The sequence below is a fragment of the Panthera tigris genome, chromosome A1, assembly GCF_018350195.1.
Source record: "Panthera tigris isolate Pti1 chromosome A1, P.tigris_Pti1_mat1.1, whole genome shotgun sequence".
Lineage (NCBI taxonomy): Eukaryota > Metazoa > Chordata > Mammalia > Carnivora > Felidae > Panthera > Panthera tigris.
The window spans coordinates 194,906,354-194,933,779 of record NC_056660.1 but is presented as its reverse complement, the minus strand read 5'-3'; the positions used below and the strand labels follow the sequence as shown (position 1 = coordinate 194,933,779).

The 27,426-nt window shown below is 36.3% G+C and overlaps 1 protein-coding gene and 1 pseudogene across 8 annotated transcripts in view; one reads left to right on the top strand and one right to left on the bottom strand.

Annotated features, from left to right (window-relative positions):
- The first annotated feature begins 1,322 nt into the window (after positions 1-1,322).
- LOC122230666 lies at positions 1,323-3,064 on the top strand (annotated as a pseudogene).
- Positions 3,065-9,729: 6,665 nt separating this feature from the next.
- LOC102958583 (zinc finger protein 300) overlaps positions 9,730-27,426 on the bottom strand; it is a 32,017-nt gene continuing 14,320 nt past the window's right edge. For 6 of the 8 annotated variants that reach the window (XM_042994074.1, XM_042994112.1, XM_042994106.1 and 3 more), the window contains exons 4-6: positions 26,875-27,001; positions 26,521-26,616; positions 9,730-11,435 (exon numbers count right to left, since the gene is read on the bottom strand). In XM_042994074.1, coding sequence (XP_042850008.1) covers positions 9,892-11,435; positions 26,521-26,616; positions 26,875-27,001 — 1,767 coding nt within the window. In that variant the 3' untranslated portion in view covers positions 9,730-9,891. Of the gene's footprint in view, positions 11,436-26,520; positions 26,617-26,874; positions 27,018-27,426 lie in introns of all 8 variants that reach the window. The other 2 variants (XM_042994117.1, XM_042994122.1) reach the window with 2 other exon arrangements.

Genomic DNA, 27,426 nt, shown 5'->3' with positions numbered 1-27,426 from the left:
GTTAATTAAAGCCACAATAGGATACCACTTATGCACCTACTAAAATGACTAAAATTTAAAAACTAGTATTACCAAATGTTGGTGAGGACATAGAGAAATGAACTTTTAGACACTGCTTGTAGGAATGTAAAATGGTGTAACTACTTTGGAAAATAGGTGATTTCTTTTAAACATAAACCTATACGATCCAGCTATTCCATTTATAATTATCCAAGAGACTAAATATTAGGCATGTGTGCATACACCATACAATATCCAGGACGCGTGCATAGTTATACAGGAATGCTCATAGCAGCTTTGTTTGTAACAAAAACTGGAAGTAATTCAAATATCTATCATAGGAAAATGAATATTCATACAATGGAATACAAATTAGCAAGAAAAAGGAAAGACCTCTTGATACACAACAAATTGGATTAAAATTCAAAACAATATGCTGAAAGGAACCAGGAAAAACAAATTTTCACTTTATTATTCCATTTATTTCAAACTGTAGGACATGCAAATGAATGTATAGTGGCAGAAAGCAGATCATTGGTTGCCTGGGTACAGGGTGGAGAGCAAGTGAATAAAGAGTCATTACCAAGGGGTAAGAAGAAGCTCTCAAGGATGGACATGTTCCTTGTCTTCATTGTGGTGACAGTTTCATTGGTATATATGTAAGACCAAAGTTACCATATTATACACTTTAACTATGTGTAGTTTATGGTATGTATTAAATTAAAAAAATTTTTCTTAAAAAAAAAAAACCTCTTCACCATGTTTAAAATGCCCTACATTTATCTGCTTTTTTTTTTTTTTTTTTTTTTTTTTTTTTTTTTTTTTTTTTTTTTACATCAAATACCCCTTCTAATTCATTCCACTTTAGACATTCTGTTCTTCCCCACCTTTCACCTCAAGGCTTTTGAGAAAGCTCTTCTTACTAGTATACAGATTTATCACTACTCTCACCAATGGCCACAGCAAATAAGATTTAGATTATCTTCCCCAAATAAAAATACCTTTCTCTTCTGGTCTTTCTTAGTCCCAGTTTACCCACACCTTATAAACTTCCTAATGTAATGAAATTTTGGAATATTATTCCACACAGGTTGTTAAACCAGTAAAACTGTTCATTCACCCTGTCATTGAGTCCTTCAACTAATATTTAGTGAATGTTACATACTATGTACTCTTCTAGAGCTTGAGCCATATCATTATAATAATGCAGCTAAATATTCCTGCTCCAGTCGTACTTAAATGCTAGCAAAGTGGACTGAGAGTAAATAAACAAATTATAACATGACAAAAATGCCATTAAAAAAGTGAAATAAACCAAAGCGATGAGCAGTAACACTTGGGGGAGTGTTGTATTACATACAGAGGTCTGCTAGTCTTAGAGAAGTCTCACCTAATCAGTCATCTATGAACACAAAGTCAGAATATACTGCCAATTCTACAGTGATAAAATTATATAATAGTTACCAGTGTCTGCTCCTCAAGGCTACCAGAAGAAAATAACAAAAATTGGAGCAGATATAAGCAACGTAGACAATAAAAACCAGTGAAAATCCATGAAACCAAGAGTTGATTCTTTCAAAAGCACAACAAAATTGACAATTTTTTAGCTAGACTGACTTAGGAAAAAAAAGAAAAGATTCAAATAAAATCAGAAACAAAACAGAAGGCACTGTAATTGATTTTACAGAAATAAAAAAGATTTTGGGTACTCTGAATAACTGTACACCAAGAAACTGGATATTCTAAATGAAATAGACAAATTCCTACAAACCCAAAATGTACCACAACGGACTGATAAAAGAAGTAGAAAATCTGAATAAACCTGAAACTAGTAAGGAGATTAAATAAGTAATAAAAACCTCCAAAAATATAATCCTGACGACAACTGCTGCCTGGCAGTGTCTCCTCGGCACCAGAGGTGAGCAGAGATGCAGACCATACCTCAATCCTCTTAGAGATGAAAAATTTGAATCCCAAAGAAAAGCAAGATCTAGAAAGCAAAACAGTCTAGAAAATCAACGCAGGGAGTGACACTGAAGAGGCTGAAAAACAGTAAGTTGTACCAGAACCAGAGAACAAGAATGAAGGAAATCAGGATAAAGAAGGATAAAGAAGAAAGGGAGCCAGAAACATCTAGAGATGAATATAAACAAAAGTACTTCAGAACATACGATAAGACTTATCAGTGTTACAGACCAGAATCAACTTCAAGTTCAACCACTCTTTTTCACTGTCTACCATGAACAGTTCACTCTATGCTTCAAGTCAACTAAACAGGACAAATACTCCTGTAGGTATAACGTCTGTTTACTCCAGAGTATTAACAAAGGAAAATGAAAGACAGGGAGAAAAAAAAAAAAAAGGAATGAAGATGAATCACTACCTAAATCAATCATAGAATGATGGCAACAAGGAGAAATAAGATCTACAGAAGTTTAATATTGGAAATAAGCTATCAGTGAAAATGAATAAGAACAACAATCATATAGAAGAGGGATCTAATAAGAAAGAAAACTTAGATTCCATTTCTACATAAAAAGCCAGTCCCACATCAATTAGTGATCAGTGCGATGCCTTACTGGGATGCTTTGGATCACTTTTTTAAAAGAAAGAAAACTTTACAGTGGCAGGCTAGAAAAGGAGGATTTCTGACTTTAAGAACTTTTATGAACAAATTCCAGCTGAAATTAAAAAGCTGAAAACATAGCTACATGATGCAAGTATGGAACTGACAGATCTTAAAATGCAGATGGAAAAAAGGCATCTAGAGATTAGAAAGATTTACTGTGAAGTCTCTACTGGAAATGGAAAAAAGGGAACAAAAAGCTTTAGAAAGAATACCAGAAGTAGTAGAGCTCCAATGCTACCAGACGTAAAAGCAGACAAATAGAAACTAAAGGATGAAAATAGGGCACTGGTCAGAGTGATAGGCAAACTTTCCCAATTAAAAAGAGAAACAGCAAGTAATGGAATTACATATTATAACCTAGTGGACCATAATCAACAGTCACTTGAAATTCTTGGAGACTATCATTTTCAGAGATTCTGCCACATGCCCACTTAGTATTTTTGTTTGCTTTTCTTTTCTTGTTTTGAGACCATTGTTTCACAGTAATGCAGCTGCTGAGAAGTTTGTTTTAATGACTGAGAAAACTTGGTTTACAGGTCTAGGATGTAAAGAAAGTGCTCAAGGCCAGATCTTCCTCAGATATTTAACCAGTAAGCCTTAGCTGTACGTAAACACATTCACATCAACAAAAACTTTGAGCTCTCACAGAAGACAATTATTCAACATTTTTGATGAGCCACAGTTTTGAATTTTTCAATATTTAATTTTTTTAAAATTTTATACCTAGGTTTGGTTTTGTATTTTTCCTTTGTAACTCTCCATGTGCTAGACTCTTCCATATTTTCACAGCTTTTGTCATTTACAGAAAGAACACTTGCTCTTCTGAGATCATTGTTATGTATTAGGTGAATACTCTGTTGTCTCTCATTTAAATTGCTTGGTGGAACATTTGCTTACACTGTGCAATATGCATTTTCTTATGTGAATGCTTTAAATTCAGTTGAGATTAGGCTCTTTTAAGCCCTATTTGCTGCCTTCATTGGTCACTTTGCTTTATTATTGTAGTACAGGATGTTAGATTCTGTAATCTTCACACTTATCTTAGTAGGTACTGAGTGATGTTGTTTATATCAACAAGTGTGTTGCTTTGATTTTTAGACCACCACATGCCATGCTTGACTATTTTATTATTTCAAGTATGTGTTAATGCAAAGTAGACCACTCCCATAATAGTGTTAAAAACAAAAGTTGCTAACAAGGTAAATAAAGACTTTAAAAGGCATACAATAACGGTGCCTGGGTGGCTCAATCGGTTAAGTATCCAACTCTTGATTTCAGCTCAGGTCATGATCTCACAGTTTGCGGGTTTGAGTCCTGCATTGGGCTCATGCTGACAGCATGATGAGCCCAAGAGCCTGCTTGGGATTCTTTCTCTCCCTCTCTCTCTCTGCCCCTCCCCTGCTCACTCTCTCTCAAATAAATAAACTTAAAAAAAATTTTTTTAAAGGCATACAATAGGTAGAGCCCTATGTTTACATTTTTCTACTTAAAGTGCTTTTACTTTTATTTTGTTTTCATTTCAGTGTTCAACCCCAATCAAAGCTGTTTAAGATACCTCTTCACACTGCACATACCTAAATTAAGCTATGTCGAAAACTATTGGGTAGCCAAAGTAATGCTACGAAATTATTTGCAGAATTAACCTGTGATATTCTTTTTGAATTAGTGTTTCTGTTTTTCTTTGAGTAAATACCCAGTAATAGAATTACTAGATCACTGGGGTGTCTGGGTGGCTCAGGTGGTTGTGTGTCTGACTCGATCTGGGCTTAGGTCATGATCTCACAGCTCATGGGATCGAGTGCCATTTCAAGCGGTGCTGTCAGCAGAGAGACTGCCTGGGATTCTCTCTTTCTCCCTCACTCATGCTCACTCTTTCTCCAAATAAATAAATATTTTTAAAAAAGAATTACTAGATCATGTGGTATTGCTATCTTTAATTTTTTGAGGAAATTCCATAGTGCTTTCCACAGTGGTTGCACAGTTGACATTTCCACCAACAGGGCTTGAAGATTCCCTTTTCACCACATCTTCACCAACACTTGTAACTTTTTTCTTTTCTTTTTTTTTTTGTCTTTTTAATACTAGCCAGATTTATTTTTTTTAATTTTTTAAAAAAATTCTTTAATTTTTTTTTAATTTTTTTTTTAACATTTATTTATTTTTGAGACAGAGAGAGAGTATGAACAGGGGAGAGTCAGAGAGAGAGGGAGACACAGAATCTGAAACAGGCTCCAGGCTCTGAGCTGTCAGCACAGAGCCCGATGCGGGGCTCGAACTCACGGACTGCGAGATCATGACCTGAGCCAAAGTCGGACGCTTAACCGACTGAGCCACCCAGGCGCCCCAATACTAGCCAGATTAAAAAAAAAAAAAAAAAAAAAAGACCCAACTACCTGCTGCCTAGAAGAGACTCACTTCAGCTTTAAGAACATGGATAGGATCAAACAGGATGGAAAAAGTTATTCCAAGTAAATGGAAACCAAAAGTGATCAAAAGTAGGTATACTTGTATCAGGCAAAATACAGTTTTAAGTTAAAAACTGTAGGGGCACCTGGGTGGCTCAGTCGGTTGAGCGTCCGACTTTGGCTCAGGTCATGGTCTCACGGTCTGTGAGTTTGAGCCCCACGTCAGGCTCTGTGCTGACAGCTCAGAGCCTGGAGCCTGTTTCTGATTCTGTCTCCCCCTCTCTCTCTGCCCCTCCCCCACTCATGCTCTGTCTCTCTCTCTCTGTCAAAAATAAACATTTAAAAAAAATTGTAACAGAGACAAAAAGATCATTATGTATTGATAAAGGGACCAAGTAATAAAGAATATATAACAATTATAAATATATATACACCTAACACCAGAGCACCTAAATATATTAATCAAACACTAACAGGTCTGAAGTGAGAAGTAGACAAAATACAATCATAACAGGAGACTCTGGTACCCCATTTTCAACAATGGATTGACCACAGGGAACCTGGCTGGCTCAGTCAGAAGAGCATGTGACTCTTGATCTAGGGATTCTGAGTTCAAGCCCCGTGATGGGTGTGGAGATTGCCTAAATAAATAAATAAATAAATAATCGATCGATCAGGCAGACAAAATCAATAAGGAAACACTGAACTATACTTCAGATCCATTGGACCAAACTGACATACACAAAACATTGCATCCAACAGCAGCAGAATACACACTCTTCTCAAGGGCACACAAACATTCCCCAAGATAGATGATATGGTAGGTCACAAACAAATGTTAGCATATTTAAGAAGACTGCAATTATACCAAGTATGTTTTCTGACCACAATGGTATGAAACTAGAAAGTAACAAGGAAAACTGGAAACTCACAAATAAGTGGGAATTACATAACACATACCAGAAATCAATGAATCAAAGAAGAAACCAAAAGAAATCAAAAGGTAATTTTAAAAAGCCCTTGAAACAAATGAAAATGGAAACACAATATGCCAAAGCCTCTTGGTTGTAGTAAAAGTAGTTTAGGTAGTTCATAGAGATAAATGCCAACCTTAAGAAACAAAGATCCCATGGGCACCTGGGTGGCTCAGTCAGTTAAACGTCTGACTCTAGGTTTCAGCTTGGGTCATGGCATTATGGTTTGTGAATTCAAGCCCTGCATCGGGCTCTGCGATGACATTGCAGAGCCTGCTTGGGATTCTCTCTCCCCCTCTCTCTCTGCCCCTTTCCTGCTCTCTTCCTCTCTCAAAATAAATGAATAAACTTAAACACACACACACACACACACACACACACACACACACACACACACAGATCCCAAATAAACTATTAGCTTTACACCTCAAAGACATGGAAAAGAAGAACAAATTAAGACAAAAATTAGCAGAAGGAAGGAAATAATGAAGATAAGAGCAGAAACAGAGACTAGAGAAACAATAGAATAGATCAATGAAGCTAAAAGCTGTTTTTTTTGAAAAGATAAGCAAAATTAACACACCATTAGTTAGACACACACTATTGAATAAAACTGGTGAAAATGGGCATTGTCTTTTTTCCAAAGAAAAAAAGGAGCAAAGACTCAAATAAATTTAGAAATGAAAGAGACATTACAACTGATATTAGAGAAATACAACATACCATAATATCACTTAGAACAATTATGCCAACAAATTGGATAATGAAGAAGAAATAAATTGCTAGAAACATAGAATATATGAGACTGAATCATTCATAGAAAATCTTAACAGACCAATAATGAGTAGGAGACTGAATCAGTAATCAAAAACACCTCAACAAAGAAAATCCCAGGACCAGATGGTGTCACTGGTGAATTCTACCAAACATTTAAAGAATTAACAATCCTACTTAAACTCTTACAAAAAACTGAAGAAGGGAGTACTCACAAACTCATTTTACAAGGCTATCACTCTGACACCAAAGCCAGGTAAGGGCACTACAAGAAAAGTACAGCTCAATATTCTTGATAAATATAAATGTAAAATCCTCAACAAAATAAGAACAAACAGAATTCAGTACATTAAAAGGGTCATACATCATGATTAACTGTGATTTATACCTGGGATGCAAAGATGTTTCAATGTATACAAATTAATAAATGTGATTCATCACATTAATGGAATAAAGGATAAAAAATCATCTCAATGCATGCAGAAAAATCATTTGACAAAAATTTAATATTCTTTCACGATAAAAAATTCTCAGCCAATTAGTCAAAGAATGTACCTCCACATAAGGAAGGCAACATATGGCATGCTCACAGCTAACTTAATCAATGGTGCAGAAAGCTTTTCCCCTAAGATCAGGAATAATACAAGGATGCTCATTCTTGCCACTTCTTTTCAACATAGTATTGAAAATACACATATTTCTAGACATGTTGTATTTTTCATGCCCCTGTAATTGATACCTTTAAATTTTCATTTTATATCTGTTGCATAAACTTTCCTTTTAACAATATTCTATACAGAAACCTTGCTACTTTCCATTTCTAATAATTAACGTATACATTTTCATCACCTATGCATACAATTTTGTCAACAAATGTGTTTTGTTGCTTTCCAATCATTATACCAATTTTTTTTCTTGCCTGATTTCCCTGACTAGGTCTTTCAATACAATACTGAATAAAACTGGTGAAAATGGACACTGTCTTTTTTCTAGACTTTAGACGGAAAATTTTCTATATACCAGTAAATATCAAATTTTCCTATATTTTATAGCCATATATAATATATATTATGTCATGATCAGATTAATGAGGTTCCTTAGAAAGTAAAAGGCAAAGTGGAATGCCCATGAGGAGAGAGAAACTCAGGTCTTTATTTTCCTTACATAATTTCCCTGTCACTATATTATCATTTCCTTCTCACAAAACTTCTGTATGTTCTGGAAACCCTGACTTTCCCATGCCTCCCCATAAGGGCCAGGTGGGGCCAACTTCCATCAAGACCTCTCAAAGTAGATCACTCCTTGCTACATGCCGAAGGTTTTATTTCCCAGATCCAAATGGCCAATTACATGCAGCATCAAACACATGTTCACAATGACACAAAGAATTTTCTCACACGTTTGCACATCTTTTTGGGGTATGCCATGTTCTCTGCAGAGGTTCCCATGCAAAGTCTTACTTCTCAGAGTAAACACTGCGGCCCTGCAGAGAAAGGTCACCTAAGCAGGACATAGGGAGGAATCAAGTAGGAATTCTATTGCAGAAATCGTATTTAGCCACACAGTTCACAACATCCCTGCCACACAGGACTTGTCCCCACCAGGATGCTCTCCTAAAGATTCTTATGGGAGCAGAACTGGCCCCACAACAAAGAATAAAGAAACATTTTAGAGATAGCAGGTGGGATTTTTATGTTCAGATTCATACTTACCCATGTAAGCTATCCCAGGCACATCTTCCACATTCCCTATGGGTTTTTCTCTGAGGACCACTCAATTCTCAGGAAAAAGAACTGGTGCTTCAGGGAGAGGGTAAAACAGGATCTGTGGTGGCATCACACAGGGTCTTTATGTACAAACACCATAATTTATATGCGCTTGAAAAATAAAATAAGTAAAAGTGAGGTCTCCATAACAGTATGCGTTAGGCCACCAGACACAAGAGCAGTGAAATGGACAAAGAAGAGAATAGGAAATCAGGGAAATCAGACACACAGTGTCTGGAATGCAAATCAAGTTTAAATGGGGACACATGGTTATCAGCAACCTCCTGCAAAAGAACAGAGAGGAAAGATAAAGGGGACAAACATGAGCTAAAAACATATTCTCTGCCAGAATTTCATATATAGATGAGGGAACAGATACCATGGATGAAAAAAGGTTTCCCTGAAGTCACACAATCTGTGGGTAATGGAATAAGCATTAAAACCTATGGCCATCTATGTCTTTCCATCACACCAAAGTCCTAGAGGAGAGGAGTGAAACAGAGAAACAAGTGTCAATTCCAAGATCCTAGGACTATCCACTGACACAGACCAACTTATATTCTTTAAATGAAAAACAAAACAAAACACAACAAAAAAAACAAAAGACCACATTTATTGGACCTTATGAATCCATCTTTCCATCTATCTACAAGAATATATATATTTTTTTACATGTACCTTTACAGGAACAATCAAATCCTTCCCTCAAGCACAGTTTCTAGGTTGTGGCATCTTTTGACTCAAGTTTTCTTCATGTGCTCTATGGGGATTTATTTCACAGCCATAATTATGCTAAGCTAACATTAATAATATTACTACTGGTCCAATTCTTATTATGTAACATAATCACAAATATGTGATTCAAAATAGACTATATAACTTGCAATTAATTCAGTACACAATCTCAAAAGTCTTATTTACGTGCCATAGTGAAAATACCCATTGTTTATATAACTGAGATGTTTGTATTATCTTTTTTTTTTTTTAACGTTTTTATTCATTTTTGAGACAGAGAGAGACAGAGCATGAATGGGGGAGGGTCAGAGAGAGGGAGACACAGAATCTGAAACAGGCTCCAGGCTCTGAGCTGTCAGCACAGGGGCCCGATGCAGGGCTCGAACTCACGGACCGCGAGATCGTAACCTGAGCTGAAGTCGGCGCTCAACTGACTGAGCCACCCAGGCGCCCCTAATCTTTGATAAAAAAATAAACATATTAGAAACTTTATCTCATTTCTTAAATTTTACCAGTAAAGATGCCCCCAAACTCATGAAATCTGTAAGTTTGTGGTATTTATTAAGGCTTAAGCAGATACTGAAGACTTTCCTGTGCTTAGTCCATTCTTACGATTTTGCCACTGTATGAATTCTTTGATGTACAGTGAGTTGTGACTTCTGGATGAAGGCTTTCCCACACATAGCACACTGATAGGGTTTCTCCCCAGTATGAATTCTCTGATGTACAACAAGGTCTGACTTCTGGGAAAATGCCTTTCCACATTCAGCACATATGTAAGGTTTTTCTCCTGTATGAATTCGCTGATGCCCTGGGAGGTGAGACTTCTGAGAGAAGGCTTTCCCGCATTCACTGCACACATAAGGTTTTTCTCCTGTGTGAATTCTCTGATGTCCAATGAGATGTGACTGCTGACAGAAAGCTTTTCCACATTCACTGCATTTATATGGTTTTTCTCCAGTATGTGTTCTCTGATGTATGATCAGCTGTGACTTCCGGGAGAAGGTCTTCCCACATTCAGTACATTCATAAGGTTTCTCCCCAGTATGAATTATCTGATGTATAATGAGTTCTGACTTTCTGCTGAAGGCTTCCTCACACTGAGTGCATCTATAGGGTTTCTCCCCAGTGTGAATTCTTTTATGTATAATGAGGTGGGACTTCTCACAGAAGGCTTTCCCACATTCAGCACATTCATATGGTTTCTCTCCAGTATGAGCTCTATGATGTATGATCAGCTGTGACTTCTGGGAGAACGCCTTCCCACACTGATTACATTCATAAGGTTTTTCACCAGTATGTATTCTCTGATGTATAATGAGAGGTGATTTCTGGGAGAAGGCTTTCCCACAGTCACTACATTCGTATGGTTTTTCCCCAGAATGAACTCTCTGATGTATAACGAGGGACGATTTCTGAGAGAAAGCTTTTCCACATTCAGAACACTCGTAAGGTTTTTCCCCAGTATGAGTTCTCTGATGTACAATGAGATGTGACTTTTCACTGAAGGCTTTCCCACATGCACCACAATCATACGGTTTCTCTCCAGTATGAATTCTTTGATGTATAATGAGTTGTGACTTTTTTAGAAAAGATTTTCCACATTCAATGCATATACAGGTCTTGTCTCCAGTTTCAACATTCACATATTGAAAAAGAGACTGTTTATTGCTGATAATCTTTCCACACTGACTATCTTCACAGTGTTTCACTCCATTATGAATTTTTTCATGCTTAGAATAGGAAGAAATAGGTGTACTCCTACATCTAAAATTCTCAACAGTGTTTTTTCTTGCATAACCCCTATTACAACTGAGTAAGTTTATATTAGGTATCAAGCTCTTTTCAAATGAGTCACATTTATACAATCTTTGTCCTGAAACATCTAGGTCTATGCAGTCATGAAATATTTTTCCTGATGCCTTATATGTATAACCTGATTCTTCAACAACTGTTTTGTTTTTGATGACCATGACTTGCCTGAGAAGTCTGTCTTTATTTTCCTGATGTCTCTCCATCTGGTCATCACCCTGCCAGACCTTAAAAATGGAGTATAGTGAAGGATCCCTTGTTACACTTTCCAATACCTCCTTATGGAAGGAAACATCTCCAGGTATATCCAATTGAGGGTTGTCAAGTCTAGTCTCCCTCTCTGAAAGAATAAAGAAATAAAATCAAATAGATATAAAGATTTAGTAGAGGACAAAAGGGGTAAAAACAAATGAATGATACAGGACAGTCCAAGAGACAGAGAGCTGGGAAGGCAACAGGCCATTTAAAACATATAAGTTTATCACATGAGAAATTAAAGATGGACTTGACTTCCAATAGTGGTGGCATGAGGTAGTTGAGGAATTCTTCCCAAAAAACAAGTACAAAAACAAATAAAATGATTTTTAAAAAAACAACCAACTCATGGTACAGAAAAACTACCAAAGGCAGGTCATAAGCTGAAAAGTGCTTATTCACCAAAAACTTCTTTCTTAGATAAGAATGGGGAGCTTGTGGAATTTTTTTCTCAGATTTTCCCATCTCCCCCATCCCTAGTTTATGGGGCATTAAAAGATAACAGAAATCCCCATGATATACGCCTTAATGCTGTTAGTAGAGCAGCTAGAAATTTAACAGGGGAATTTGGAAGTAAGAGTCAGAGAAAGGTTGAGATAATAAACTTTCTCTGTACCCCCACCCAACCACTAAAATATTTGTGCAAAGAGACCCTAGAGAGCCCAGAGGTGGTTGAAAATTTGGAGAGACTTGCAAATTTGCTATACTTTTAAAGTGGTCTGACACATCCACAACTCAGGCAGCCAAGAGTGATGGCTTTTGATGTCTAATACAACCTCTGTCCATAACACAAGCTCACCTCTACTTTATGCAGATGAAGGGGAGTCTCTTAGAGAGCCAGGCTTAAACAAAAACTAAGCAAAGACATCAGCAATGACAGTCTATGGGAGAGACAGATGTCACAGTTTAAGACCAAGCAAATTAAATGCCTCTAAAACAAAACAGAAACCCTTAGAAGGACCAGAAGAATCCAGACTACAACATATTATCTACAATACAGAATGTTCAACTAAAAATTGCTAGACATATAAAGAAACAGAAAACTGTGATCTACACTAAGGAACAAAATCAGTCAATAGAAAGTGATTCTCTATAGGTACTGTATTTCATAAACAAAGATCCCAAAGAAGCTATTATAAACACATTAAACACGTTAAGGGAGAGGCACCTAGGTGGCTCAGTCGGTTAAGTATCAAACTCTTGATTTTGGCTCAGGTCATGATCTCATGGTTTGTGAAACCAAGCCCGGCACTGGGCTCCGTGCTGACAGTGTGGAGTGTGCTTGGGATTCTCTCACTTTCTGCCCCTCTCCCACTTATATGCACTCTTTTTCCTTCTCAAAATAAATCAATAAACTTAAAAAAAAAAGTTAAGGGAAAAAAGGCTAGGGAATGGGTGCATATGCAATTTTAAAAGAGAAAAAAAGTATATATAAAGATATTAGTTTGACTATAAAAAGGCAGAAAGAGGAAATTTTGAGTATTAGAACTTTTTTATATCATGACTGTGTAGTTAACTTACTCTATGCCTAACATTTACTCTGTGTAAGTTAAAACATAAAAGAACCAAATGAAAATTCTAAAGCTGAAATTAAATTTCCACCAGCTGGGTCATTAGATTTGAGAAGCAGAAGGCAAAATCCGAATCCATAAACTTGAAGATATCACTAAAAATTAACTAATTCCAAGAACAAAAAGAAAAAAATATATAAAAACAAACAAACAAAACTTCAGAATCTATGGTGTAACATTAGGCATTCCAGTATATGCGGGATTGGAGTAGTAGGAAGAGGGAAGAGAAAGAGGCAAAAAAAAAAATTAGAAAAATGCCTTTAAAATCATCTAATTTGATGGGAAACATTAATTTACATATCCAAGTAATTCCATAAACCACAGGTAGAATACCTAGATAACTAGTCACGTCAAAATTAAGTTGTTGAAAAAAGACAAAAAGAAAAATCTTGAAAGCAGCAAGAAAGAAAAAGTGAATGACAAATTCAAAAATACTAAAAACAAGCAACCTGTCAATCAGGAATTCTGTATCTAGGCAAACTTTCCTTTAAACATGGCAAAATAAAGGCATCTGCAGATAAACAAAAACATTTGTTAGCAGAACTGAATGACAGAATATACTAAAGAAATTATCTCTGACAAAATAACACCAAATGATAACTCAAATCCACAGGCCCCTAGAAATTTTTTTAAGTATGTCAGTAAATATAAGGAATTTAAATATGTCTGCCTTTTCTCTTTTGATTTTCTTTAAAATGCTTTTTATTATTTATTTAACTTGTTTTATTTTTTATTTTTTTAAATTTACATCCAAATTAGTTAGCATATAGTGGAACAATGATTTCAGGAGTAGATTCCTTAGTGCCCCTTACCCATTTAACCCGTCCCCCCTCCCACAACCTCTCCCGTAACCCTCAGTTTGTTCTCCGTATTTATGAGTCTCTTCTGTTTTGTCCCCTTCCCTGTTTTTATATTATTTTTGTTTCTCTTCCCTTATGTTCATCTGTTTTGTCTCTTAAAGTCCTCATATGAATGAAGTCATATGATTTTGGTCTTTCTCTGACTAATTTCACTTAGCATAATACCCTCCAGTTCCATCCACGTAGTTGCAAATGGCAAGATTTCGTTCTTTTTGATTGTCGAGTAATACTCCATTGTGTGTGTGTGTGTGTGTGTGTGTGTGTGTGTGTGTGTGTGTGTATATACACACCACATCTTCTTTATCCATTCATCCATTGATGGACATTTGGGCTCTTTCCATACTTTGGCTATTGTTGATAGTGCTGCTATAAACATGGGGGTGCATGTGTCCCTTCGAAACAGCACACCTGTATCCCGTGGATAAATTCCTAGTAGTGTAATTGCTGGGTCGTAGGGTAGTTCTATTTTTAGTTTTTTGAGGAACCTCCATACTGTTTTCCAGAGTGGCTGCACCAGCTTGCACTGCCATTTAAAAAGCTTTTTAAAGCAAAAATAATAACATATTGTCCAATTTATGACAAACATTTTAAGTGTAACATACATGATTAAAAGAACAAAGCAGCACCAAATGATAAGGCAGAATAGATAATGGAGCTATGTTAGTGCGAAATTTCTATGTTTTGCCAGAAAAATATAGCAGCATTAACATGTAGTAGGTTATAAGAAGTTAAATATCATATTGTAACCCCTATAGCAATATTACATGTATGTAGAGACTGAACTATGAATAAAAATTCTACAGGGAAATTAAAATGGTATACTATAAAACATTCTTTTAACACAAAAGAAGACAGGAAAAGAAAAAGGACTAAAAGAGAGATTAAACAAACAGAAAACAAATAGCAAAATGGTAAACATAAATCAAAACAAATCAATAATTGCATTAACTAGAAATGGAGTAATATTCCAGTCAGAAACTGTCAGTCTGGATAAAACAGTTAAGAATCAACTATACATTGTCTATAATAAGTTCACTTTATTATTTTTTACATATTTATTTATTTTGAGAGAGTGCAAGTGCATGGGGGAGGAGCAGAGAGAGAAGGAGACAGAATCCCAAGCAGGCTCCACACTGTCAGTTCAGAGTGCAAAGCAGGGCTCAATCTTACAAACTGTGAGATCATGACTTGAGCTGAAATCAACAGTCAGATGCTTAACCAACTAAGCCACCCAGGTGCCCCAAGAAATTCACTTTAAATTCAAAGACAAATAGGCTGAAAACAAAAGAATGGGGAGAAAAACATCATGCAAACTATAAACATAAGAGAAGTGAAGTAGCTGTATTAGTATTAGACAATATAGACTTCAAGATAATAAATATTATTAGAAACAAAGAAGTATATTTCAAAACTGTAAAAGGAGATTTGCAAGAAGATATAACCATTACAACACATCTATGTGTTATAGATGCCCATAACACACATATTAAAACTAACAAAAATGAAAGGAAAAAAAGACAAATTAATGTCTACAGATTTCAACATCCCTCTCACAAGATGTATAAAAGAACAAACACACACACACACACACACACACACAAACACACACACACACACAATAAGCATCAATGAACCTGACATCTATAAATACCCCATCCAACAACAAAATACACATTCATTTCAAGAATATGTGAATCAAACATCAGAATAGACTACATACTGGGCTGCAAAACAAACTGTAATAATTTTATGAGGACAGAAATCATACAGCGTATATTCTCCAACCATAATAAAATCAGAAATAAATATCAAAAAGGGATCTCAAAAATTCCCCCAAATGTTTGGAAAATAACATACTTGTAAATAACCTATGTGTCAAAAAGTCCAATAAGGAATTAAAAAATAACTTGGGAATGCAAGCTGGTGCAGCCACTCTGGAAAACAGTATGGAGGTTCCTCAAAAAACTAAAAATAGAACTACCCTACGACCCAGCAATTGCACTACTAGGCATTTATCCACGGGATACAGGTGTGCTGTTTCGAAGGGACACATGCACCCCCATGTTTATAGCAGCACTCTCAACAATAGCCAAAGTATGGAAAGAGCCCAAATGTCCATCGATGAATGAATGGATAAAGATGTGGTATATATATACACAATGGAGTATGACTTGGCAATCAAAAAGAACGAAATCTTGCCATTTGCAACTACATGGATGAAACAGGAGGGTATCATGCTAAGTGAAATTAGTCAGAGAAAGACCAAAATCATATGACTTCACTCATATGAGGACTTTAAGAGACAAAACAGATGAACATAAGGGAAGGGAAACAAAAATAATATAAAAACAGGGAAGGGGACAAAACAGAAGAGACTCATAAATATGGAGAACAAACTGAGGGTTACTGGAGGGGTTGGAGGGGGGATGGGCTAAATGGGTAAGGGGCACTAAGGAATCTACTCCTGAAATCACTGTTGCACTATATGCTAACTAATTTGGATGTAACTTATTTTTAAAAAAAAGAAAGAAAGAAATTAGAAAATAACTTGAAACAGGGCGCCTGGATGGCTGAGTCGGTTAAGCGTCTGACTTCGGCTCAGGTCATGATCTCGCAGTTCGTGAGTTCAAGCCCCGCGTCAGGCTCTGCTCACAGCTCAGAGCCTGGAGCCTGCTTCAGATTCTGTGTCTTCCTCTTTCTGCCCCTCCCCTACTCATGCTCTGTCTCTGTCTCTCAAAAATGAATAAACGTTAAAAAAATTAAAAAAAAAAGAACTTGAATGAAAATGAAAACAGTATGTCAAAATTTGTGAAACACAGTTAAAGCAGTACCTAGAGGACAAGTTATATGCAGGTGATGTTCATTTTGCATGATTCCAACATGCATGAATTTCAGTACAGTTTAGTTAAGTAATACCAGTCTGGCATCAAGACCGTTAACGTTTTAATTACCACAGTATAGTACCTGCGGCTAATAGCATAAAGTACAAACTTCACTGCCAGCCTTGAGTCCACAAATCAATATGTAAATAACAGATACACATCATGTTCAGTACTCAATCATTTCACTTATTTCAAAGTCTGTTGTCAGTTATTAATTCTACATCTGTTATCCGATACATATACAGATACATATACAGAACACAAAGTGTATAGATGTGTTTCCTCTCTGTCTCCCAGTGAAAACCCACACAGCATTTTACAAAAATGGTAACTGAAACAGGGAACTGGCCTACAAAGATGAAAATGCAACAGAGAAACAACACTAACAATACTGGATGTGGTTACAAGATAGATGATGGTGGAAATGTTGGGATTGCCACTATTCATAAGTCTTTAGGCATGTAGACAGAAGGATTTAGTGAAGGTAAAAGTTAATTGACAAAAATTCTTAGGTTGTGATGAAAAGAATAAATATATTACAGAAAAAGTGACCCTGGAAAAAAATCTTCACAGTTTCTTGAACATAACTCACAACACTGAAAACAAAAAGGGTAAAATGTTGGCGGCTGATCCAACCTTGGAAAAGAGTTTGAGAATTCAGTAAGATAAAGAAAACAGGTTCATTTCCTATCATAAGTTACACAAGGATAAGAAGGTAGACACTGCTCAAACTACTCTTTACAGGGCTGTTAAAAAAAAATAAAAGACATTTTCAATGCTGTCAATGTTTTAAATTGCAAGGTAGTAAATATTTGTTTTACTATCTCTATACAGTCATAACCAACATTGAGATCATTTTTAATGTTTTCATAAAAAGTTTCAACAAATTACAAAACAATTTTAATTTTTTCCATTGATTATGAAGACTAGTTTGCAAAGTTTTGGCCTGTATGGTTAATTTTTATGGTCCTTTGCTACCACACAGGTGAGAACTACCTGTATTTAAATGCTCATATTAGAAAACAAAACAGATCTCAAATAAATAATCTAAGCTTCCACCTTAAGAAGCTAGAAAAAGAGCAAATTAAACCCAAAATAAGTAGAAGACAGGAAAAATAAAGATCAGAGTGGAAGTCAAGGAAAAAGAAAATGGACAAACAACAGAGAAAAAGAAATGAAACAAGAAACTGATTATTTGAAAAAATTAATAAAATTAGTATGCTTTAGTTAGCAAAGAGAAAAAAAAAAGGGAAATGGCAATGGCAAAGTAGCAATGAAAAACAGAACATCTCTAGACCAGATCCTACAGACATAAAAGAACAATAGGGGATTATCATGAAAAATATGATACCCATGAATTTGACAATTTGGATGAAAGACAAAAATTCCTTTAAAGACATGAATTACCAGAACCCACTCAAGAAAAAATAGATAACTAGAATACATTCACATCAAGGAAAGAAATTTGGTAAATAAAAATCTTCCCACAAAGAAAAGTCCAGACCCAGACCGGTAAATTCTATCACTGTAATATACCATAACCATGAGTATAACAGCTTCTCCAGGTCTGTGAGTTCTTCTAGCAAATCATCAAACTGCAGGGTGGTCTTCCAGATCCCCAACACAAGCAGCAAACCAAATCCAGCAATACATAAAAAGATTTATACACCATCAGCAAGTTGAAATTGTCCTGGAATGTAAGGTTGGTTTACTATCCAATAATCAATTAATTAAAATTCAGTAATATATCATAATAAAAAGATCTCAGTAAATGCAAAAAAAATTACATTTGTCAAAATCCAACACATTTTTCATTACAAAAAAACCCAAAAAATTAGGAATAGAAAAGAAATCCCTCAACCTGATAAAGGGCATGACAACCTATAGCTAATATACTTAACACTGAAAGATTGGATATCCCCCCCACAAAATATCAGGAATAAGACAAGAATGTCCACCCCCTATTCTATTCAAAATTGTACTGGAGGTTCTAACCAGGATACTTAGGCAAGAAGAAGAAATAAAAGGTATCCAATGTGTGAAGGAATATAAAACTATCTCTTTTTGTAGGTGACAAATCGTTTATACAGAAAATCCTAAGAGATCAACTAAAGAACAATTAGAACTAATAATAAATGGGGCGACTGAGTGGCTCAGTCAGTTAAGCAAGTGACTCTTGATTTCAGCTCAGATCATGATCTCAGTTTGTGAGATCCAGCCCTTGCATCGGGCTCCATGCTGACAGCATTGGGATGCTCCAGCTTGGGATTCTCTCTCCCTCTCTCTCTGCCCCTCCCCTGTTCACTCACACTCAAAATAAATAAATAAAAACTTACAAAAATAAAAATAAAAATAAAAAAGACCTGGGGTGCCTGGCTGGCTCAGTCAGTTAAGCATCTGACTTCAGCTCAAGTCATGATCTTGTTATGGTTCATGGGCCTGAGCCCCCCATCAGGCTCTGCACTGACAGTGTGGAGCCTGCCTGGGATTCTCTCTCTGCCCCTCCCACTTGCTCTCTCTCTCTCTCAAAATAAATAAATAAGCTTAAAAAAAAAAAAAAGAAATAATAGGGATGCTTGGGTGCCTCAGTCAGTTGAGCATCTGACTTTGGCTCAGGTCATGATCTCACGGCTCATGAGTTCAAACCCCACGTTGGGGTCTGTGCTGACAGCTCAGAGCCTGGAGCCTGCTTCAGATTCTGTCTCTCTCTGATCCTCCCCTGTTCACACACTGTCTCTGTCTGTCTGTCTGTCTCTCTCTCAAATATAAATAAAATAAAATAAGTTAAAGAAAAAGAAATAATGAGTTTATTAGTAAGTTCTCAGAATACTAGACCAATATATAAAAATAAATTACATTTCCATACACTTGCAATGGACAATCCAAAAATGAAATTAACAACACAATTCCATTTATAATAGCATCAAATAAAAGACTAAGAAACAAATTTAACAAGTATGAAATTTATACTCTGAAAACTATTGTTGAAAAAAATTAATGATCTAAGTGAAAGGAAAAAATTATATGCTCCCACTGATTAGAAGATTTAATATTGTTAAGACAGCAATACTACTCAAATCGATCTAAAAATTCAACAAATCCCTATCAGAATCTAAGAATACTTATTTGTAGAAATGGATACTCTTTATTCCAAAATTCACATGAACCCTGAACAGCCAATGTTTCCAGTCTTGGAAAAGAAAAACAATATTGGAAGAATGACATTTCCCAATTTCAAAACTTACTACAAGCAACGATAGTCAAGAGACTGGCACAGAGATAGATATACAGATAGGCAGAATAGTATAGTCAGAAATAAACTCTTTCATTTATGGCTAACTGATTTTTGGCAAGAGTGCCAAGACCATTCAATGGGAAAAGAAAAATCACTTCAATAAATGGTGCTGGAACAAATTCATTCTATGAGGCAGCATTACCCTGATTCCCAAACCAGGTAAAGACACCACACACACACAAAGAGAGACCTAAACGCCAGTATCTCTGATGAATACAGATGCAAAAATCCTCAACAAAATAGTAGCAGATTGAATTCAACAATACATTAAAACAATCGTTCACCACAATCAAGTGGGATTTATTCCCAGGATGTAAGAGTGGTTCAATATTTGCAAAAAATCAACTGATGTGTCCCATCAAGGATAAAGCCATATGATCATTTCAATAGATGCAGAAAAAGCATTTGACAAAGTATAAAATTTATTCATAATAAAAACCCTCAACAAAGTAGGTTTAGAGAGAACATACCTCAGCATAATAAAGGCATCATATATGAAAAGCCCACAGCTAACATCATACTCAATGGGGAAAAACTGAGAGCTTTTCCTGTAAGGTCAGGAACAAGACAAGAATGTCCACTCTCACCACTTTTATCCAACAGAGTACTGGAAGTCCTAGCCCTAGTAATCAGACAAAAAGAAATAAAAGACATCCAAACTGGTAAGGAAGAAGTAAAACTTTCACTATTTGCAGGTGACATGATATACTATATACCGAAAACCTGAAAGACTCCACCAAAAAACTGCTGGAACTCATATATGAATTCAGTAAGGTCACAGGATACAACATTTATCTACATTTCTATACATTAATAATAAAGCAAAAAGAAATTAAGGAAACAATCTCATTTACAATAATACAAATACCTAGGAATAAACTTAACCAAAGAGGAGAAAAACCCATATTCTGAAAACTAGAAAACAATGATGAAAGAAATTGAAGACACAAACAAATAGACATTCCATGTTCATTGATTGGAAGAACAAATATTGTTATTTGTAAATTGTTATATAGTAAAATGTCGATACTACCCAAAGCAATCTACACAAGTATTGCAATCCCTATCAAAATACCAACAGCATTTTTCACAGAACTAGAACAAACAATCCTAAAATTTGTAGGGAACCACAAAAGACCCTGAACAGCCAAAGCAACCTTGAAAAAGAAAAACAGGGGCACCCGGGTGGCTCAGTCGGTTAAGTGTGCAACTTCGGCTCAGGTCATGATCTCCCAGTTTGTGGGTTCGAGCCCCGTGTCAGGCTCTTGACAGCTGGGAGCCTGGAGCCTGCTTCAGACTGTGTGTCTCCCTCTCTGTCTGCCCCTCCCCCACTCCTTCTCTTTCTCTCTCTCTCTCTCTCTCTCTCTCTCTCTCTCTCAAAAATAAACAAACATTGGGGCGCCTGGGTGGCTCAGTCGGTTAAGCCGCCGACTTCGGCTCAGGTCATGATCTCGCACTCCGTGAGTTCGAGCCCCGCGTCAGGCTCTGTGCTGACAGCTCAGAGCCTGGAGCCTGTTTCAGATTCTGTGTCTCCCTCTCTCTGACCCTCCCCATTTATGCTCTGTCTCTCTCTGCATCAAAAATAAACGTTAAAAAAATTTAAAAATAAAATAAATAAACAAAAAAGATTTAAAAAGAAAAGAAAAGAAAAGAAAAACTGGAGGGACCAAAATTCCAGACTTCAAGTTATATTACAAAACTGCAGTAATCAAAACAGGATGGTACTGACACGAAAACATAGATCAGTAGAACAGAATACAGAGCCCAGATATAAACCCACAATTCTATGATCAATTAATCTTCAAGAATATACAATGGGAAAAAGACAGTCTCTTCAACAAATGGTGTTGGGAAAACTGGACAGCTACATGCAAAAAAATGAAAACGGATCATTTTCTGAAACTGTACACAAAAATAAACTCAAAATGGATTAAGGATCTAAATGTGAGACCTGAAACCATAAAAATCCTAGAAGAGAGCACAGGCAGTAATTTCTCTGACATTGGCCATAACAATATGTTTTTAGATATGTCCTCTGCGGCAAGGGAAACAAAAGCAAAAATAAACTATTGGAACTACATCAAAATAAAAAGTCTGCACAGCAAAGGTAACAACCAACAAAACTAAAAGACAACCTATGGAATGGGAGAAGATGTTTGCAAATGACTTATCTAACAAAAGGTTAGTATCCAAAATATACAAAGAACTTATACAACTCAACACCTAAAAAATAAATAATCCAATTAAAAACTGGCAGAAGACATTTGCAACTACATGGATAGAACTGGAGGGTATTATGCTGAGTGAAATTAGTCAGACAAAGACAAATATCATGTAACCTCACTCATGTGGAATTTAAGATACAAAACGGATGAACATAAGGGAAGGGAAGGAAAAATAATATAAAAACGTGGAGGGGGACAAAACCTAAGAGACTCTTAAATACAGGGAACAAACTGAGGGTTGCTGGAGGGGCTGTGGATGGGGGGGATGGGCTAAATGGTAAGGGGCCTTAAGGAAGACACTTGTTGGGCTGAGTACTGGGTGTTATACATAGGGGATTAATCACTGGAATCTCCTGAAAACATTATTGCACTATATGCTAACTAACTTGGATGTATATTATAAATAAACAAATAAATATGGGGTGCCTGGGTGGCTCAGTTGGTTAAGCGTCCGACTTCAGCTCAGGTCACGATCTCACAGTCCGTGAGTTCAAGCCCCGCGTCAGGCTCTGTGCGGACAGCTCTGAGCCTGGAGCCTGCTTTGGATTCTGTGTCTCCCTCTCTCTAACCCTCCCCTGCTCACGCTCTGTCTCTCTCTGTCTCAAAAAAAATTTTTTTTAATTAAAAAATAAATAAATAACAATGGGCAGAAGACATGAACAGACATTTCTCCAAAGATGACATCCAGATGGCCAACAGACACATAAAAAATAAAAAGATGTTCAAAATCACTCATCAGGGAAATGCAAATCAAAACCACAATGAGATATTATTACCTCACACCTGTCAGAATGTCTAAAATCAAAAGCTCTACGTTAACTAAAATTTAAATAAAAAAAAAAAAGTAGGGGATGGGCTCAAGAAACAACAAATGTTGTTGAGGATGTCAAGAAAAAGAACACCTGTGCATTGCTGGTGGGAATGCAAACTGGTACACCAATGTGGGAGACAGTATGGACATTCTTCAAAAAATTAAAAACAGAACTACCCTATGATCCAGTAATCACACTACTGGGAATTTACCCAAATACAAAAACACTAATTCAAAGGGACACATGCACCCTTATGTTTACTGCAACATAATTTACAATAGCCAAACTATGGAAGCAGCCTAAGTGTCCATCAACAGATGAACAGATAAAGAAGATATGGTATATATACACAATAGAATATCATTGAGCCATAAGAAAGAATGAAATCTTGCCATCTGCAGCAACATGTATGGATCTAGAGTAAAATGCTGAACGAAATAAGCCAGTCAGAGAAACGCAAATACCATTTGATTTCACTCATGTGGAATTTAAGAAACAAATGAACAAAGGAAAAAACAAAAAAAAGACAAAACAAAACCAGACTGAACTACAGAGAACAAACTGATGATTATCAGAGGGGAGGTGTGGGGGGATGGGTGAAGTAGTTAAAGGGGATTAAGAGTACACTTATCTTGATGAGAACTGAATAATATATGGGATTTTTGAATCACTATACGGTATACCTGAAACTAATACAACACTGTATTTAAGTTTACTAGTATTAAAAAAATAAAAATGAAAAAAACCACACGTCATCATCAAAAGATAAATAAATAAATAAATAAATAAATAAATAAATAAATAAATAAATAAAATCGCGCTGGAACACCTGGATTGCCACATGCAAAAGAATGAAGTTGGAACCTTACTTCATATCATGTGCAAAAATTAATTCAAAATGTATCAAAGACCTAAATGTAAGAACATTAACGGTATAAAACTTTTAGGAAAAAAACATAGGGGTAAACTTCATGACCTTGGATTTGGCAATGGATTCTTGGATATGACAGCAACAAAAGAACAACAGAAAAACTGGGCTTCATCAAAATTAAAAAATCATGTGTGTCAAAGGATACTATCAAGAGAGTGAAAACATTGGGGCACCTGGGTGGCTCAGCTGGTTAAACATCTGACTCTTGATTTCAGCTCAGGTCATGATCTCATGATTCACGAGACTGAGATCGAGCCCCACATTGGGTTCAATGTTGGCAGCTTGGAGCCTGCTTGGAATTCATTCTCTTCCTCTCTCTCTGTCCCTCCCCCTCTCATGTTCTCTCCCTCTCAAAAAGTAAATAAATAGCTTAAAAAAAAAAGAGTAAAAAGGCAACCCATAGGATGGAAGTATTTGCAAATCATATATCTGGTTAAGAGACTGAAATCAAGTAAGAACTCCAGGAGCTTCCAGGTTGGGGAACACATGGGAGGCGCTAGGAGAATGGTGGTGCACCTGGAGAGGGAACGGGGGCTCTGCGCCCCTTCCACATACCTTCCTCTAGGTATCCCCTCCATCTGGGTGTTCCTGGGTTACATACCCTTTTATAGTAAACTGACAATCTAGGTAAAGCTCAGAAGAGCCTTGTGAGTTCTCCAGATTCCTCTTCCCCTGTATCAGTGACAAGTTGGACGGCAGATGGTGTTAACTTCAGTCAATTGGATTCCTGAGGGACCAGTGGAGCATGCCCCCCTGCCAAACTGTGTTGGATTTGCATCACGTAAAGGAAACAAACACTGTTGTGTTGAGGCACTGGCATGTGGAGGTTAATCTGTAATACAGTATATCTAGCCTGTCCTAATTAATACTAAAATCAGTACCAGTGAACAACAAAAAAGAATCTATACAAAACACTTTATCTACATAAAGAACTTTACATAAAAATTCCATATATGTTCTATATAAGAATTTTATCTATACAAGGAATTCTTACAACTCATTAATAAAAAGACAAATAGTTCAAAATAGAAAAAGGATCCCAACACACTATTTTCCAAAGAAGATACATAATGATAAATAAGCAAATGAAAATATGCTCTTATTTTAGTTAAACACAAAGTTGACATATGACCCAGCAATTCCATTCCTAGGTACATACTGAAGAAAAAATAAAACCTATGTCTACACGAAAACTTATGCATGAATGTTTACAGTAGCATTATTCATGTTGCCAGAAGGTGGAAACAAGCCAAATATCCAATGATTGATGAATGGATAACCAAATGTAGTACATCCATACAATGGAATATTACTCAGCCAAAAAAGGAATGAAGGACTGATACATGCTATAATGTGGATGAACCTCAAAAACAGTATGCTAACTGAAAGAAGCCAGTCACAAAAGACCACATATTACATTATTTCGTTTAAATGAAATATCAAGGGGCACCTGGGTGGCTCAGTTGGTTAAGCGTCCAATTCTTGGTTTTTGGCTCAGGTCACAATCTCACAGTTTCGTGGGTTTGAGTCTCATGTCAGGCTCTGCACTGGTGGCACAGAGTCTGCTTAGGATTCTCCTCTTTCCCTCACTCTCTGCCTCTAACCTCCTCACACTGTTTCTGTCTCTCTCAAAATAAATAAATAAAACTTAAAAAAAAAACATTTAATAAATGAAATATCAAGAGTAGGCAAATTAACAAAGACAGAGAGTAGATTAGTGGTTGCTTAGGGCTGGGAGATGGGAAACAGGGGTGTGATAGCTAAACAGTACAGGATCTCTTTTGTAGGTGATAAAAATGTTTTAAAATTGGCTGTGGCAATTGTTACACATTATCTGTGAATACACTAAAAACCACTGAATTGTTAACTTTGGGTCAACTGTAAGGCATGTGAGTTATATCTTAAAGTTGTGTAAATAAAAATAGTAACAGAAAATTTCAGAGTACAGCTAATGAAACTTTGTCTGTATTCACACTGTGCATCCACACTTATATTACGTTAGTCTCCAATAAATATCTTTTACTGAAGTCAAGTAAGCCAAGCAAATTTCTTCCAGAAAGCCATAAGGATTCCTAACTCCAAGAATTTATACACATCCATTCCTAGAGCTTGCCTTCGCCATCCTCCTGCCTAACCCACACTCCAAATATAATTCAGAGGGGCTGGTTCATGCTGGGAAAACATGCCTTCTTAAGTTATGCCACATCTTTTTAGACTATGATTTTCATTTAACTCCTAAAACATTAACTAGATTGGTCATGCAATTTTATGCAGCCATGAACTTTGATTCCTATCTTTCCATGTAAAACCTATGTTCCTGAAAAGCATCTGATTTCTAGTGCCTTTGAATTTCTTCTCGAAAGGCACTAAAGACATGATTGTTGAGTGAATCAGTAAGAAACTTTTTTTCTCTTTGTGGCTCACTATTACTTAACGAGTTGCCGAATACTTACTACACGTTCAGCACAGGAGCAAGAGGGAATAGGAACTGCCAACTAGGTGGAAGCATAAGTCTCAGCCACCAGCCAATTAAAAACAAAAAACAAAGAAACTGAGATTTCACTTCCCTTGACTCCCACCTGCTAGATTTTTACCTGGATAGATCCAATCTGATACATCTCTCTTTATTATCCATGGCTCTTCTCCTTGTTCCAACTTGGAGATGACATCTGGTTTGGAAACTGGATGCCCTATTATAGAGAAATCAGAGAGGAATTGGGTTGACTGCAGTGAAGAAAAAAAAGGGTGCTATTTTAGGAGCCCCACAATGAAGCTGTCCAGCTGTCCAGCTGCCCCCAGCAGAGTAATAACCCGCTGGAGAGGAGACTGGGGAATAGAGAGCACAAAATCAGTCATTACATATGTCAGGAACCCACCCAATTTGATCAAATGAGAAGAGATAAGCACCGGATTAGATATGCTGAAATATGCGGGGAAGCCATCCTTACCCAATGAGATCACGTGGCTGAAGTTCTCCAGCATCACGTCTCTATACAGGGTCCTCTGAGCAGGGTCCAGTTGCTGCCACTCCTCCTTAGTGAAAGCTACAGCCACATCCTCAAATGACAATGGACCCTATAATAGCATGCTCCTGTTCAATCTGAAGTGATCATTCCCATTTTTACCACAGCATGCAAAACTATGTGCCCAGTTCTATGTCATGCCTATTCAGAAAAATGATGTAAAATTTTGTCTTTAGCAAAAAGAGTCAAACATATCAGAAGAAAAGAAGAGCAAAGGAGACTTACTCACAAATGGGAATTCAATAAAGGCAGCATTTTAAATAAGTAAATTGTTCAATAAATGGTACTGGAAAAAGTGGATAGTCATTCAGTTAAATAAGAAAGTTGAGACTTTATGTTTTAAAAACAAGAAACAGTTTCCAGATGGGGAAAAAAAAAATCTAAGCATTGCAAATTATTAATACTGGCTATCCCAGGAGAAAGGGAATTTTAAAATCCTAAAATCCTTTTCACTTTATCATTTTTATTTATTTATTT